The 15443-nt window shown below is 44.8% G+C and overlaps 1 protein-coding gene across 9 annotated transcripts in view; it reads left to right on the top strand.

The window, feature by feature from the left end:
• The window catches only part of LOC126266854 (mucin-5AC-like), a 622221-nt gene that overhangs the window by 483358 nt on the left and 123420 nt on the right, over window positions 1-15443 (top strand). For 5 of the 9 annotated variants that reach the window (XM_049971462.1, XM_049971464.1, XM_049971461.1 and 2 more), the window contains exon 3: window positions 7926-8182. The exons of the other annotated variants lie outside the window; for them this stretch is intronic. In XM_049971462.1, coding sequence (XP_049827419.1) covers window positions 7926-8182 — 257 coding nt within the window. The remainder of the gene's footprint in view (window positions 1-7925; window positions 8183-15443) is intronic. 9 annotated transcript variants of the gene reach the window in all.

Raw genomic sequence — 15443 nt, 5'->3', positions numbered from 1 at the left:
CTTGCGATTTCTGAAGAGGTGGAGACAGAACATGAGAGAACAGAAGGGGGAAAGGAGGTAGAGGTGTGGGCATTGGTTGAATAGAAGGCTGTGTATTGCTGGACTGGGAGCAGGAAAGGGAATAAATGGTGACAGACAGGGACTGGTGAAGTTACAGGGATGTAGGGTATACTGCAGGGAGAGTTCCCATCTGCACCATTTAGAAGAGCTTCTGTGTAGAGAGGATCCACATGCCACAGGCAGTGAATCAGTAATTGAAGTGGAGCACATTGTGTTGAGCAACATGTTCAGCAACTCTGTGATCCAGCTGTCTCTTGGCCACAGCTTGCCAGTGGCTATTCCTGCAGACAGAACCAAAATCTGCTCCCCTCTCTGCCCCACGCCAAGCTACGCTTTCAATAGTATACGACAACTTGTAATAATTTGCATTCGTTACAGTACTTTTACTGTAACTACGTTGTGAAACACACTAACGCTTTAAACAGCCATATAGCCATCAACCCAGTCAAACTAACAATCGGTCACTGCTGTTTGTGTGTGAACACCAGAGCAAACTGGCCCCTCAGACTCGAGTACAGTACTCTCGTTGCATACCACAGCGAACAACACCCCCCCCCCCCTCCCCTACTGCACCGCCTCTCTCTCTCTCTCTCTCTCTCTCTCTCTCTCTCTCTCTCCCTCCCTCCCTCCCTCCCTCCCTCCATCTCTATACCAGCAGCCACGTGTCCTGCTACCTCACAGGAGTATCCTCGCACCATTGCGGAACCAAACTTGAAGAACTCGAGGGCAAATGACTTGCAGCGCAAGCTTAAATGGTCTTCACCTTCAGATCAGCGTCTCTGGTCGAAAGACTAAACCACCGACGATCATTGATAACTAGAGAGGTACCACTCTGGCTGTAAAGCCACTGCGCATGGTTCAGGCGGAAAGGGTACTGGGTAGGATATTTCTCATTTCTGGGCACGACAAGAGGTAGTCGAAACATTGGAATAGAATGTGATTCATTTGCTCTAGTCCTGGGTTGTATTGATCAGGAGAGGAATTCTCCTTTGTTGCTAGATGGTAGGAAGGTGGGAGGCGGTAGGTGGCTGGAGAAGCAAGTCCATGATATCCGTTGTGCACCAGGTTAGGAGGCTAATTTCGGTTAGCGAAAGCCTCAGTGAGACCCTTGCTAAATTTGGAGAGGGACTCATCATCACCGAAAATATGTTGGCGACTGGTGACTAGGCTGTATGTAATGAGCGGCAACTGTTGAGGAGAAGTTGATAGGTTGGATATGGATGGAGGTACTTATGTAGCCATCTTTGAGGTGGAGGTCAACATTTAGGAAGTTGGCTTTTCGGGTTTAGGAGGACCAGAATGAGGGAGAAGGTGTTGAGTTTCTTTAGGATTGTGGATGGGATGTCCTCACCCTTGACTCAGATCATGAAAATATCGTCAAAGAATCTGAACCAGGAGAGAGGTTTGGGATTCTGGGTAGTTAGGAAGGGCTCCTCTACTTGAAACATGATCAGATTAGAACAGGCTGGGACCATAGAGGTGGCCATTACTGTTGGATTTGTTCATAGGTAATGCCTCCAAAGGTAATTGAATTGTGGGTGAGGATGTTGAAGGTGATGGTGTCCAGGAAGGAAGTAGTAGGTTTGGAATCTATTGGGCATTGGGAAAGGTAGTGTCCAATGTTCGCAATACCATGGACATTACGGATGTCAGTGTACAGGGATATAGTATCGATAGTAACAAGTACATCACCATGTGCTAAAGGAAAAGGAACTGTGGACAACTGGTGGAGGAAATGGTTGGTGTCTTTGATATTGGGGGGTAAGTAACAGGTAATAGGCTGAACATGTTGGTATATGAGAGCAGAGATTCTCTAAGTGGCAGCACAGTAACTGGCCACAGTGGTGTATACTGCTAGTTGAATTTATAGTATTTACGAAGCATGTACAAGGTAGGAGGGCGAGGAGTGGTACTAGTGAGCCATTGTCACTAGGTAGAATTATAAGGGTAGGGTCAATTTTTAAGTGGTGGAGTGTTTTTTCAGCAGATGGAACGTTAGCTTTTATACTGGCTGAAGGAATGATGGTGAGACAAGATTTCAGGTTAAGAAATTCTGTAACTTTAAGAGGGGGAGTTGTATCATCATCAGATAGAGGACTGAACTGAGACAGAGGGGGTTCATCTCATTTCACTTCTATATCCAACCTTCATCCAACTCCCACTGCCACGAAATAACCCTCTCTGAAAAGTCCAGAACCTCTTACCTGAAACCTTGCCTCACCATCATTTTGCAAACCTTCAATATGGATAGTAACCTGACATCTGCATTAAAAAACCTAATCCATCACCTACAAATTGATCCTGGCCTTATAATCCTACCTGTTGAAAAGGCTCCAGAGCTATGAGTTTGAACCAAAGTGATTATGTGGCATAAGCACCAGCTGTCAGATTCTTCCATGTACATACCCTTCCACAATGACCTCATTCCAAAAATATAATGGGAACTCCAGTCGGTCCCCAAATCATTGCCTATCCAAGGATCTTTCCCATGAATCTACCTTTTTCCTCACCCCTACCATTCCCTGCACTTCTACCTTGCATATGCTTCATAATGTCCATAAACCAGACCATGTAGGATGCCGCATCGTAGACAGTTACTGTGCTACCACTGTGAGAACCTCTGCTCTCATGGAACAACACGTTAGCCTGTGACTCAACCTCTTACATCAAAGACATCAACCATTTCCTCCTCTGATTGTCCACAGTTCCTGTTCCTTTACCACAAGGCACCTTGCTTGTCACTATTGATACCACCTCTCTGTGCACTAACATCCCAAAAGCACATGGCCTTGGCACTAGTCCATGGCCTCCCAATGCCCAAGAGACCCCAAGCCTATGACCTACCTTCCTTGCACTCAAGTGCCCAATAACTAAATTTATCTCCTCCGGCGATTCCGTCACTTGCGCGTAACATTTCATCTTACGCCTGCATTTGACACACACATTTCCACGATTAAGACTGATTGACCTAATAATTCCACTAGCACGTGCAAGATTCTTTCACCAATATGATCCCAAGATTTTATATCTTTCTTGCATTTTTTCCGTAATGCTATGAAGACCGTCTTCTGGCTCTCTTCTCTTTTGGCAGTACACTGTAAATATGCATATAACCATTGCGTTCTTCTCTACCTTTGCCTCGTTTCTTCGTTTGTTAGGGCTACTATGTCCATATCATCCTTTTTTTATTTTACGAAATATTTCCTCACCTTTAGTGGTAATCCCAGGGACCTTCCATTTACCTAGATTAACTGTCTTTCTCTGTGCGAAATTTTGTTTTCCAGAAAAACAAACCTGTTCATCTGAGGGTGTTTTATAGGGAAACTTGCCCATGGCATTTTTACAAGTGATGGGGTGCAGACGTAACGCCCCAATGCCAGCCTGGAGAATCGGGCAATCTTTAGTCGCGGGTTTCTTCCATTAGAACGACTGCCTGTCTAGGCTCAGTCTTCATGAAAAATGTATGTTGACAGCGTTAGAGTCCTCCTGTTGTCAGCTTCAAAAGTCGGTTCTCAGCACTGTTCCTCGAAAAGAACATAGTCTTCCCTCCAGGGATTCCCATTTGAACTATCTAGTGAGTGTAATCTGACTACTGAAGAAGAAAAGTTACTCCCTATGCAAAGTGGCTATCACGATAAATTTAAACAATTAGCGTATCACTTTGATGTCAATGACTTGGCGCATGGTGGGTGGAGTTGATGACTAGGGCACCAACGATATGATTCTTCACTTGGCGATTTTTTCGTAGCGGCGATATCTTTTAATGATATTTGAGCCTCTCACCTACACAGAGGTATTACCGAATTTATGAAGTGATACGTAGTATAAACCCTATATTTACAGCTTCTCTGTGCTGTTACTGTAAGACAACGTCTGAAAGTGAGAAGGTGTTCTGTGACAGTGCTAGATCTTAGGACTCAGCAATGAGGTCAATATTCTAGTCCTGTGATGCATGAGTGAGAGTCAAGGAAAGATATTTTCCTACCTGATGAAAGAATACTTAGAGGGAATATAGCCTATGTCATAGTCCTGTACAGGATTTCACAACAAGTAACGATACTTTAGCGATGTGAAAACGCGTGTCTTGTCCAATCTCTTCTAAATTTAAAAATAACTCGTTTAAATAGGAGCAATCTACATTTCGTGTGAGAAATTCGAGGTGTGTGGTTAACAACATCACTGCCTCTGATTGGATAAAGTGGGTTTTTTTAAACTGGGTGGTCTACATTGGGGTGTAATTGTTTAGACTACTGTATTCATCCAAGCTGCAGCTGCTTCTTTCTCAGTACACTGTGGCTGCCTGCGGTCACGAGGAGTCAGCAACTGGAAGTAACGGATTAGCACATCCTGTATCAGGTGTAAAGAGTGCACCGACTTGTCTGACTTTGCCCACAGCAGTGAAGGCTGGCGACGTGACCAGTGTGCTGGGCGAGCCCAACAGAAGCGGACGTGTGTGTTGCATGAAAGAAGATTCAAAGTGATGAATATTTGTGCTGGACGTATTGATAACATCTGAATTCCTACCACTCCAATCATCCTCGCATGCACTCCAAGGCGGCGGTGGTGCAGTCTGTCACACATGTGCATCCACGACTGCAGCTGCGGCTATGGCTGTGGCTGTAGTTTCCTCTGGTCCTTGAACCTTGGCGCCAGTGATGTACGAGGGGACAGGAGTGCTGTTTCTAGACGTCTCTGAGGCGAGTGTGCGACATCTACCCACGGCAACTACGGCTAGGGGCTGGCTCGTGGTTCAAGTGTGTCGTTCTTCATTCTTGTCAGTACATCGCAGTAGACAGTCTGGAAGTGGTAGTTGCTGTTGTCCCTATCCAAATGGTGGTTAATACACAGCATTTCATTCCACTCCCTAGTGATTACACTTATTACATATTGGGGAACAGGAGTAGACAGTTGAGTCATGATGTCTACCCAAGTTGGGAAACCCTGTCTCCTGCAAACTGGTTAACTAAGCAATAAATATCATTGTATGAATGACTTTGATTTGAATTTCATGTCATTAGCTCCTTCCTCTCCATCACAGAGTGAGTGTTTGCCTACCAATTCTTTTCTGAAAGTGTGGTCAAAGGTGGGGGCGATGGGTAGGGGGGATGGAACGTTCTCTGGTGGTGGCACTGTGCACTAGCTCAGTCGATCCCTGCATGTCGAGATGAGTACACACACGAAAATTTTCCAATAAGACGACACCTCCAATTGGCAACAGTGCAATTACATACTTACGGCAGGTAGCTGTTGGATGTGAGCTTTTCACTCGAAATAAAAGTGAGATCCAGCCCCTGCAAACTGAATTGTATAAAAAAACAGTATATCCTATAATATACACTACTGGCCATTAAAATCGCTACACCAACAAGAAATGCAAATGATATATATATATACTAGAACTGACATGTGATTAAATTTTCACGCAGTTTGGGTGCATAGATCCTGAGAAATCAGTATCCAGAACAACCACCTCTCGCTATAATAACGGCCTTGATAAGCCTGGGCATTAGCTCAAACAGAGCTTGGAGCTTCGACACAATACAACAGTTCATCAAGAGTAGTGACTGGCGTATTGTGACGAACCAGTTGCTCAGCCACCATTGACCAGACGTTTTCAGTTGGTGAGAGATCTGGGGAATGTGCTGGCCAGGGCAGCAGTCGAACATTTTCTGTATCCCGAAAGACCCGTACAGGAACTGCAACATGCGGTCGTGCATTATCCTGATGAAAGAAAGTGTTTCACAGGGATCAAATGAAGGGCAGAGCCACAGGTCGTAACAGATCTGAAAAGTAACGTCCACTGTTCAAAGCGCACTCAATGCGAACAAGAGGTGACTGAGACGTGTAACCAATGGCACCCCGCACCATCATGCCGGGGCCGGTCGGTGTGGCCGAGCGATTCTGGGTGCTTCAGTCTGGAACCGCATGACCGCTACGGTCGCAGATTCGAATCCTGTCTCGGGCATGGATGTGTGTGAAGTCCTTAGGTTAGTTAGGTTTAAGTAGCCCTAAGTTCTAGGGGACTGATGACCTCAGAAGTTAAGTCTCATAGTGCTCCGAGCCATTTGAACCATCATGCCGGGTGATATGCCAATATTGTGATGATGAATACAAGCTTCCAAAGTGTGTTCACTGCAATGTCGCCAAACACGGATGCGACCATCATTATGCTGTAAATAGAACCTGGGTTCGTCCGAAAAAATGACGTTTTGCCATTAGTGCACCCAGGCTCGTTGTTGAGTACATCATCTCAGGCGCTCCTGTCTGTGACGCAGCATCAAGGGTAACTGCAGCCACGGTCTCTGAGCTGATAGCCCATGCTGCTGCAAACGTCATCGAACTGTTCGTGCATATGGTTGTTGTCTTGCACATGTCCCCATCTGTTGACTCAGGGATCGAGATGTGGCTGCATGTTCTGTTATTGCCATGCGGATAAGATGCCTGTTATCTCGACTGCTAGTGATACCAGGCCGTTGGGACCAACACGGCGTTCCGTATTACCCTCCTGAACCCACCATTTCCATATTCTGCTAACAGTCATTGGATCTCGACCAATGTGACCAGCAATGTCGCAATACCGTAAAATGCAATCGCGATACGATAAACCGCAATCGCGATAGGCTACAATCCTACCTTTATCAGAGCCAGAAACGGGATGGTCACACATTTCTCCTCCTTACACGAAGCATCGCAACAACGTTTCACCAGGCAACGTCGGTCAACTGCTGTTTGTGTATGAGAAATCGGTTGGAAACTTTCCTCATGTCAGCACATTGTAGGTGTCGCCACCGGCGCCAACCTGTTTGAATGCTCTGAAAAATTAATCATTTTCATATCACAGCATCTTCTTCCTGTTGGTTAAATTTCACGTGTGTAGCACGTCATCTTCGTGGTGTAGAAATTTTAATGGCCAGTAGTGCATAATTGTATTTCTTGTTGTGAGATCCTTCGTCTCCAGCATGAAGTGAATCCTTTCCCCGCCAATTTCCAGATTTGGAAGGGGAGGGGAAGGACTGGAGGGAGTTTAATTAATTTATCGGTGAGGGGAGTTCCCAGAGAGCTGGGGCAGGGAGGACGAGTAAGAGGGTAAGGGGGATGGGTGAACAACAGGTTAAGGACCTGTCAGTGAAAAGAGAACGGTAGGTTTGCTTTTAAATGTATACATGCTCCTGAATGTAGGCAACCCACACTAACAAAATTCACTGATGTGCTTGCTGCCTTACTACTTACAGGGTCTTCATGACTGATGTCACTGTAGTCGAGTTAGCTCACAGGCACCTAATTCGTGGGGAAGCGTGGTTTTGAGGGAAGAGATAGTGAAATTTTGGCACATTTGAAAGATTTAACGGTCATTTTAGTGAAATACTGCCAGGAGTTTCTCATCTGTGGGTAGAGGACGTGAAGTGTTTCATATACAAGACGTCGATAGATTCTACTGGACCTGGTTGCCTGTTTGACTGAAGTTGCAACCATTGTCGGTGAAACTCCTCGTTATCATGTAGGTATTAGACATGCTGATGCGAATTGTGCGTAAGTGTAAACATACGACATTTTTCTGCAAGATCTCTAAAGAATTTTCGTCACACGGCAGTCTGAACAGAATCTCTGAACATCACTTCGTGGACACCTAGCGGGGAAACGGTGAGTTGTTTGTCATATACAAGAAGTGTTTACTTTCGTACACTGTAACCACTCTAAAATTTTGTACGCAGTGTTTTACACCCTATATATTGTGCAGTTATAGTGTATCTATAGTGCATATGAAATGTCCTAAAGCTAGTCAAAAAACATTGCTGGTTGGAAAAGTAGAACGCCATAATACTGCGTCAGATCACTTACATTACAAAAGTTATTTCTTTCCACAGGTACTGCTCTGCCAAGGGGAAGAACAAGCTATTGAGTTGATAACGTGTCAGGACAACTACGGATGCGTTCGTGGGGAATGCGTCGAAGGTGAATCGGAATGCGACGTGGAAAACGACCCCATCACGTGTACAGGCATGGGGCTCTTCCCTGACCCTTACGACTGTACCAAGTTCCACATCTGCAAGGCAGAGGGAAACTCTTCCGTGAGATACTGCAGCGACGGCTGGGCTTATAACCCACTTACAGGCGTGTGCAGGTAAGGTGTAACAATTTTCCTGCTGAAACGGAATTCCCAATACTAACGTCGTCTTTTCATGCAGTTTGAGACAGCCACCACAGGCCACCTAAGAATTCCTATCTGGAATGAGGAAGTATACACAGCTAATCAAGGAAAAAAATTTTAACGTTATAGCTGCCGAGTTATGATACCGTCGTTATTTTTAACTTAACTATACACTTTTCTGTACTCCGTGGCCTTGGAAGAACTCTTCACAGAGGACTTCAAAGATATAACAGGTCGATCAGTCAGATTCAAGATACCGCCACAAACAACTATCCCTCTGTTAGGAGAAAACGTCTCACAAACCTCTGCCCTGTTGTATCAAATGCAAGCAATCACACGAATCACGTAAAGTTCGTGTGTTTATTATTATCACTGTCATATCAAGTGCTCAAAATCTTGACCCCAGACAATGATATAAGCTAAAAAGGCATTTCAGAAACGTTGAATTTTGTTCAAATGTGTGTGAAATCTTATGGGCCTTAACTGCAAAGGTCATTCATCAGTCCCTAAGATTACACACTACTTAACCTAAATTATCCTAAGGACAAACACACACACACAGACACACACACACACACACATGCCCGAGGGAGGACTCGAACTGTGGTGTCACCGCAGACACCACACTTGCTATGTGGTAGCCTTTAAATGGGCCGCGGTCCGTTAGTATACGTCGGACCCGCGTGTCGCCACTATCAGTGATTAGAAACCGAGCGCCGCCACACGGCTGGTCTAGTCTAGAGAGACTCCCTAGCACTCGCCCCAGTTGTACAGCTGGCTTTGCTAGCGATGGTTCACTGTCTACATACGCTCTCATTTGCAGAGATGACAATTTAGCATAGCCTTCAGCTACGTCATTTGCTACGACCTAGCAAGGCGCCATATTCAGTTACCATAATGTATTCTGAACAGATAATATTGTGAATCATGTACCGTCTAGAGCGACTTTCATCATTAATGGATTAAAGTTATCTAAGTAATTACGTCCGCTTTCTGAATTATAATTTCTTATCATGTTCCAGACCTCACGTCAGTGTAGTTCTTCCCTCCTCACGCCAGCCTGCGTGAGCTAAAACGCGTGCATTTCGGCCTCTACTCGTAACACGGTGTTGGCTCTTCTGCCAACACAACACGAACCTCCGCCGGGACTAGCCGCACAGTCCATGACTGCAGCGCCTTGGACCGCTCGGCTAATCCCGCGCAGCCGTTGAATTTTATTTGGATCTATAACACAACAGTTCCACAATCGACGGCATTTCACGTTTCGTGTCTCATCTGAGTTTTCTTGTAAGCCTGTTGTTTCATTTAACTCACAGCTGGAACTCCAAAAGGGTTACTTCTGGTAAGCAGGTTATCTGCGGGCATGTAAGACAGCCCAGACCCTAAGCATGAGATTACACTAATAAAGATTTCCACTCTCAGGTTACACGCTGGGGTCTGTAGGTGCCCCCGACTCCGGCCCCGTTGGGAGCCGCTGGGAGTTTACCGAGGTCACCCAGAGGAACCCTCCACATGAAGTAAGGAATTGTGATAATTACGTAGGTTGGTATTTAAATAGTGGCAACACTGCTGTGGAGACACTATGCAATGGAATCTACAATTGTTTCTGATAGCACACGTTGTTGCCATACCTTCCTTACCTCCGACCAAATGGACTCGGCCGTCCAACGTCATCCGTGAGAGCGGGCAATCGAGGTAGGCACAGTCGCTTGTGAGCGAGCGGTCTGACGTAACGGTGTCACTTTGTTTTCGAAACGGGAACTTCCCCAAAAAGGTAAGTAGGAGTAATCCGCTCAATTACAGGCCTATATCACTAACGTCGATTTGCAGTACGGTTTTGGAACATATACTGTGTTCGAACATCGTGAAGTACCTCGAAGAAAACGATTTATTGGTACACAGTCAGCACGCATTCAGAAAATACCGTTCTTGTGAGACACGACCAGTAAATACCGTTTTCGTGAAACACAACTAGCTCTTCATACTCATGAAGTAATGAGTGCTATTGACAGACGATGTTAAATTGATTCCGTATTTTTAGATTTCCAGGAGGCTTTCGACACCATTCCTCACAAGCATCTCCTAACCAAACTGTGTGGCTCTGGAATATCGCCTCAGTTCTCCGACTGGATTCATGATTTCCAGTCAGGAAGCTCACAGTTATAGTAAGATACGGAGAGTCATTGAGTAAAACAGAAGTAATATCCAGCGCTCCCCAAGGAAGTGTTATAGGCCCTCTGTTGTTCGTGATCTATATATCTATACGACATAGGAGACAATCTGAGAAGCCATCTTAGATTGTTTGCAGTTGATGCTGTCATTTACCGTCTTGTAAAGTCATCAGATAATCTAAACGAATTGCAAAATGATTTAGATAAGATATCTGTATGATGCGAAAAGTGGCAATTGACCGTGAGTAAAGAAAAGTGGGAAGTTATTCGCAGGAGTACTAAAGGAAATGCGCTAAATTTCGATTACGTGATAAGTTACACAAAACGTAAGGCTGTAAATTCAACTAAGTACTTAGGGAGTAGAATTACAAATAACCTAAATTGGTACGATCACATAAACAATGTTGTGGGTAGAGCAAATCAAAGACTGCAATTCATTAGCAGAAGACTTTAAAGTTGCAACAGATCTACTAAAGAGACTGCTTACACTATGCTTGTTCGCCCTACTCTTGAGTATTGCTGTGCATTGTGTGATCCGCATCAGGTGAGACTGAAGGATAACATCGAAAAAGTTCAAAGAAGGGCAGCTCGTTATGTTTTATCGCGAAATAGCGGAGACAGTGCCACAGACATGATATATGAATTGGAGTGGCAATCATTAAAACAAAGGCGTTTTTCGTTGCGGCGTGATCTTCTCATGAAACAATCACCAATTTTCTCCTCCGATTGCGAAAACATTGTGTTGGCACCCGCCTACATAGGGAGCAATGATCGTCTCGATAAAATAAGAGAGATCAGGGCTCACACAGAAAAATTTAAGTGCTCGTTTTTCCCGCGCGCCGTTCGAGAGTGGAACGGTAGACTGACAGCTTGAAGGTGGTTCATTGAAGCCATAAACTTTACTTAAATATGTACAAAACATATGTTCAAAACAACAAAATTTCATAAAAGCAATTCTTCTTGTTTGCAGACAAGTTATGAATACTATTATTATTATTATTATTACTATTATTATTATTATTATTATTACTGACATTGGCTGCAGTTGTATAAATATGTTGATAAGTATAACTGTCGTACAGCAGGTGCTATTAATTTTGCACTCACATATTTATCTGAATTTAGAAATTTGTGAACACCCTGAGTGTACACCTGCGAGCCGCCACTGCCCATAAGAAGGACTGTTTGCGGAGAGTAACCACAAATACTGGTTCAGCAACGGCCGAGACAGTCGTACAATTAAGGTGTGGCCATCTGGTCGCCTACAGAAGGAGCGCCCCATCCACCTCCAGGAAGGGGAAGGAGGAGGAGAGCGACGGACAGCCCGCCACAGCGGGTAAACGCTGCTGACCGTTGAAAGCACCAAGCACTTTCCTCACCGTCCCCTTTCTATCCGAACCAGCGAGAAACAATGTCCCCCCCCTTCCCCCCCAACTATAATGCTTCTAAACTTGCGCTTATTCGTGAACGACACCATTTTCAGCCACGCAGCACTCCCACGTTGAAAGAATACACTTAATTATAATTACCGTACCTAAACAAAAAAGACAGCTATGTTGTTAATATACGCGACGTTACCGAAGGTCACTTTTATTAAATACAGGGGAATCCGAGTATAGCTATAGCTATTAACGTAATTTCGAATGATCGCCAGAATTCCAAATACACAGCCTGGACAACTAGCACTGTGCAGTATTTAAAAAAAATTAATGCTCCCAAAACTTACCTGTGCATTAATAATGAGCAACATCGCATATGTATGTACGGTTCTAACAGTGGAAAGCCGAGAAATAACCACTAATATACCACAACAAGGTATTTACTCAAATAAACCCTGCAGTAGTACTAGTTAGTGGCGATGCTAGAGTACTCATAAATACTATTCTGCAATATTACTGACCGTAGACGAGATCCACCGGCGCTCCCAGACATGTAACTCTAGCAATAACAGGGTCCAAAGCCACCACAAGCCTCGTAAATAGATGCGTGCCGGCCGAACGGTCTAGGCGCTTCAGTCCGGAACCGCACTGCTCCTACGGTCGCAGGTTCGAATCCTGCTTCGGACATGGATGAGTGTGATGTCATTAGTTTAGTCAGATTTAAGTAGTTGTAAGTATAGAGGACTGATGACCTCTGATGTTAAGTCCCAAAGTGTTCAGAGTCATTTGAACCATTTGAATAGATGCGCAAATAAGGCGAACTATACAGGTCCTCGACACACACAAATGAGACTCAGCAAAGGCCACAGTGAAACAAAAACAAACTATATCCACATATACAGTCGGTCATAGACTCACAGAGGCCACGGCACCTCTCTCACGATGTGCGAAACTCTCTAGTTGCATTTTTTGCCTAGAGCTGTACTACACGTATAGCGTCTTTGGTTGGAAGCACCAGAATTTCCTTTGATGTGACACAATCCAGTAAAGTGGAGGTGGCTTTGCAGCGTGTTTACCCGTCGCGGCGTCTTATTTTTTATGCGTACGGCATCTTTGGTTGGAAATCGATTGTGTTATGACGTCATTAATATGAAATTACACTATTTGTATCATCGTGTTCATTTCTAACACTATGGCGCTAGCCACACTAGTACCGAACTGATAGCTTGGCAGTGATAAAGAAATTGGGCCCGTGCTGCATTGTGATTGTATGAGAGAATCATGACGTCGAGAGGTCGCGGAGGCGTTAGGGTGGATATTGCATAATTGGATAAAAAGCGAAAATTGAAGCAAATAGAGTACTCAGATGATGCCTGTTTGTGATCTCTGCTGGCGCCTCGAATGACGAAATATTAAACTGTTGTTACTAAATAACCATAGCCTAGGCCTCACTAACTGACGTGACTTGACGTAATTTGTTATTAAAAAGTAGACACGGCCTACAGACTCTCCTTCCAGAGAGCCCCAGCTACAAATACGGAAAATTGTGTAGCAATAAGGAATAAATACGATAAAGATGTTTTATTGGTTGTTATTAACAAATAGCACGTCACGACCCTGTCTGTGCTGTTTGGCTCGGAAGTGAACGCCTTCCACTTCCACTCAAGTACCCCATTTACAAAGCGTGGTATGGGGGTGGAGGGGTGCCCTTGTCTTATTGGTCTACTGAGTCTCCCGCCATTTTATTGTGCTCCCATTGGCTGAGGGGGAGAGGAAGGTCTTTCCCGCCAATTTCATGTTACATAACCACTATTGGGCTACGTTATAACCTTGAATACAAATCAAACAATTGCGTAAGATGTGTGGGGGTTTATCTCGGCGACCATGATTAATTCCTGATGATGGTTCTCCGGAGGGGGGGCGGGAGGGGGGGGGATGAGTGGTCTGGGGTACCAAGGAGCCCAAGTGCGTAACCTGACATTGGCAGTTCTTATCACTGTAATCTGATGCTAAAGGTCAAGATCATGTCATGAGAGCGCTGGTAACATACTCCTGTGAGCGTGCGGGCCTTTTTGTGTTTCCAAGACGAACTAGCCAAAGATATACTGTAGAAATGTCCTGTGCAGAAGGTCTATAGGGTGTTACAAAAAGGTACGGCCAAACTTTCAGGAAACATTCCACACACACAAAGAAAGAAAATATGTTACGTGGAGATGTGTCCAGAAACGCTTACTTGCCATGTTACAGCTCATTTTATTACTTCTCTTCAAACCACATTAATCATGGAATGGAAACACACAGCAACAGAATGTACCAGCGTGACTTCAAAGACTTTGTTACAGGAAATCTTCAAAGTGTCCTCCGTTAGCGAGGATACATGCATCCACCCTCCGTCGCATGGAATCCCTGACGCTCTGATGCAGACCTGGGGAATGGTGTATTGTAGTCAAGAGGATTGAGGTCAGGAGAGCGTGGAGGGCATGGAATTGGTCCGCCTCTACCAATCAAAAAAAAATGGTTCAAATGGCTCTGAGCACTATGGGACTTAACTGCTGAGGTCATCAGTCCCCTAGAACTTAGAACTACTTAAACCTAACTAACCTAAGGACATCACACACATCCATGCCCGAGGCAGGATTCGAACATGCGACCGGAGCAGTCGCGCGGTTCCGGACTGAGCGCCTTAACCGCTTATTTTTTTTTTTTTTTTGTTTTGTTTTTGTAACGTTGTGTTTGGTCATTGCGGAAGTCACATGACATCCGTTCAAGTTCGTTGTTGATCCTTTAAGTCAGTTTTTATTACAGAGGCCAACCAGCTCCCTGACCGTACACACTGAGCTACCGTGCCGGCAAGCGCTAGACCACCGCGGCCGGCCTCTACCAATCCATCGGTCACCGAATCTGTTGAGAAGCGTACTAACACTTCGACTGAAATGTGCAGGAGCTCCATCGTGCATGAACCACATGTTGTGTCGTACTTGTAAAGGCACATGTTCTAGGAGCACAGGTAGAGTATCCCGTATGAAATCATGATAATGTGCTCCATTGTGCGTAGGTGGAAGAACATACTGACGAAACTAAAATGAGCTCTAACATGGAAATTAAGCGTTTCCGGACACATGTCCACGTAACATCTTTTCTTTATTTGTGTGAGGAATGTTTCCTGAAAATTTGGCCGTACCTTTTGTAACACCCTGTATAATTATCTGTTTGGAATAGGACCAACAGTCTTGCTGCTACCATATGACCAATAGGACATCTCCCACCAAGTACGGCTGCGTGTGTATTAGGTTCTGCAGATATTTGTGGCCGTTTTAAGCTCCCATAAGTGAAGAAGGGACCAATGTCGATATTATTGAACAGCATATTGACGTTTTGACGGGCCCAGATCGTTGTTTATCCACTTCCGGGATGCGGTGTCGTTGCTATTTCTCAACTTTCTTACCTCAGTGAGCTGCTCTGAACGACTGCCCGACCTGCAGCGGCGTGTTCTTTGGTTCAGTGTGGAAAGACTCTCTAAAAGACAGGCTGTGCTATACGTGGAAGCAGAATGCAAAAATGTTACTGTCTCACAATTGGAAAGAGGATTCATTCCGTCAGGCCCCACTGAAGCTTCATAAGATCGTGCATTGGGACTCTTTTACAGCATCTTGAGAGGCAAGATAGATTTCCGTGTGAAATGAC

Source organism: Schistocerca gregaria, chromosome 4, assembly GCF_023897955.1.
Source record: "Schistocerca gregaria isolate iqSchGreg1 chromosome 4, iqSchGreg1.2, whole genome shotgun sequence".
NCBI lineage: Eukaryota > Metazoa > Arthropoda > Insecta > Orthoptera > Acrididae > Schistocerca > Schistocerca gregaria.
Note: the sequence above shows the minus strand (reverse complement) of the source record. Positions and strands in the feature narration are given on the sequence as shown.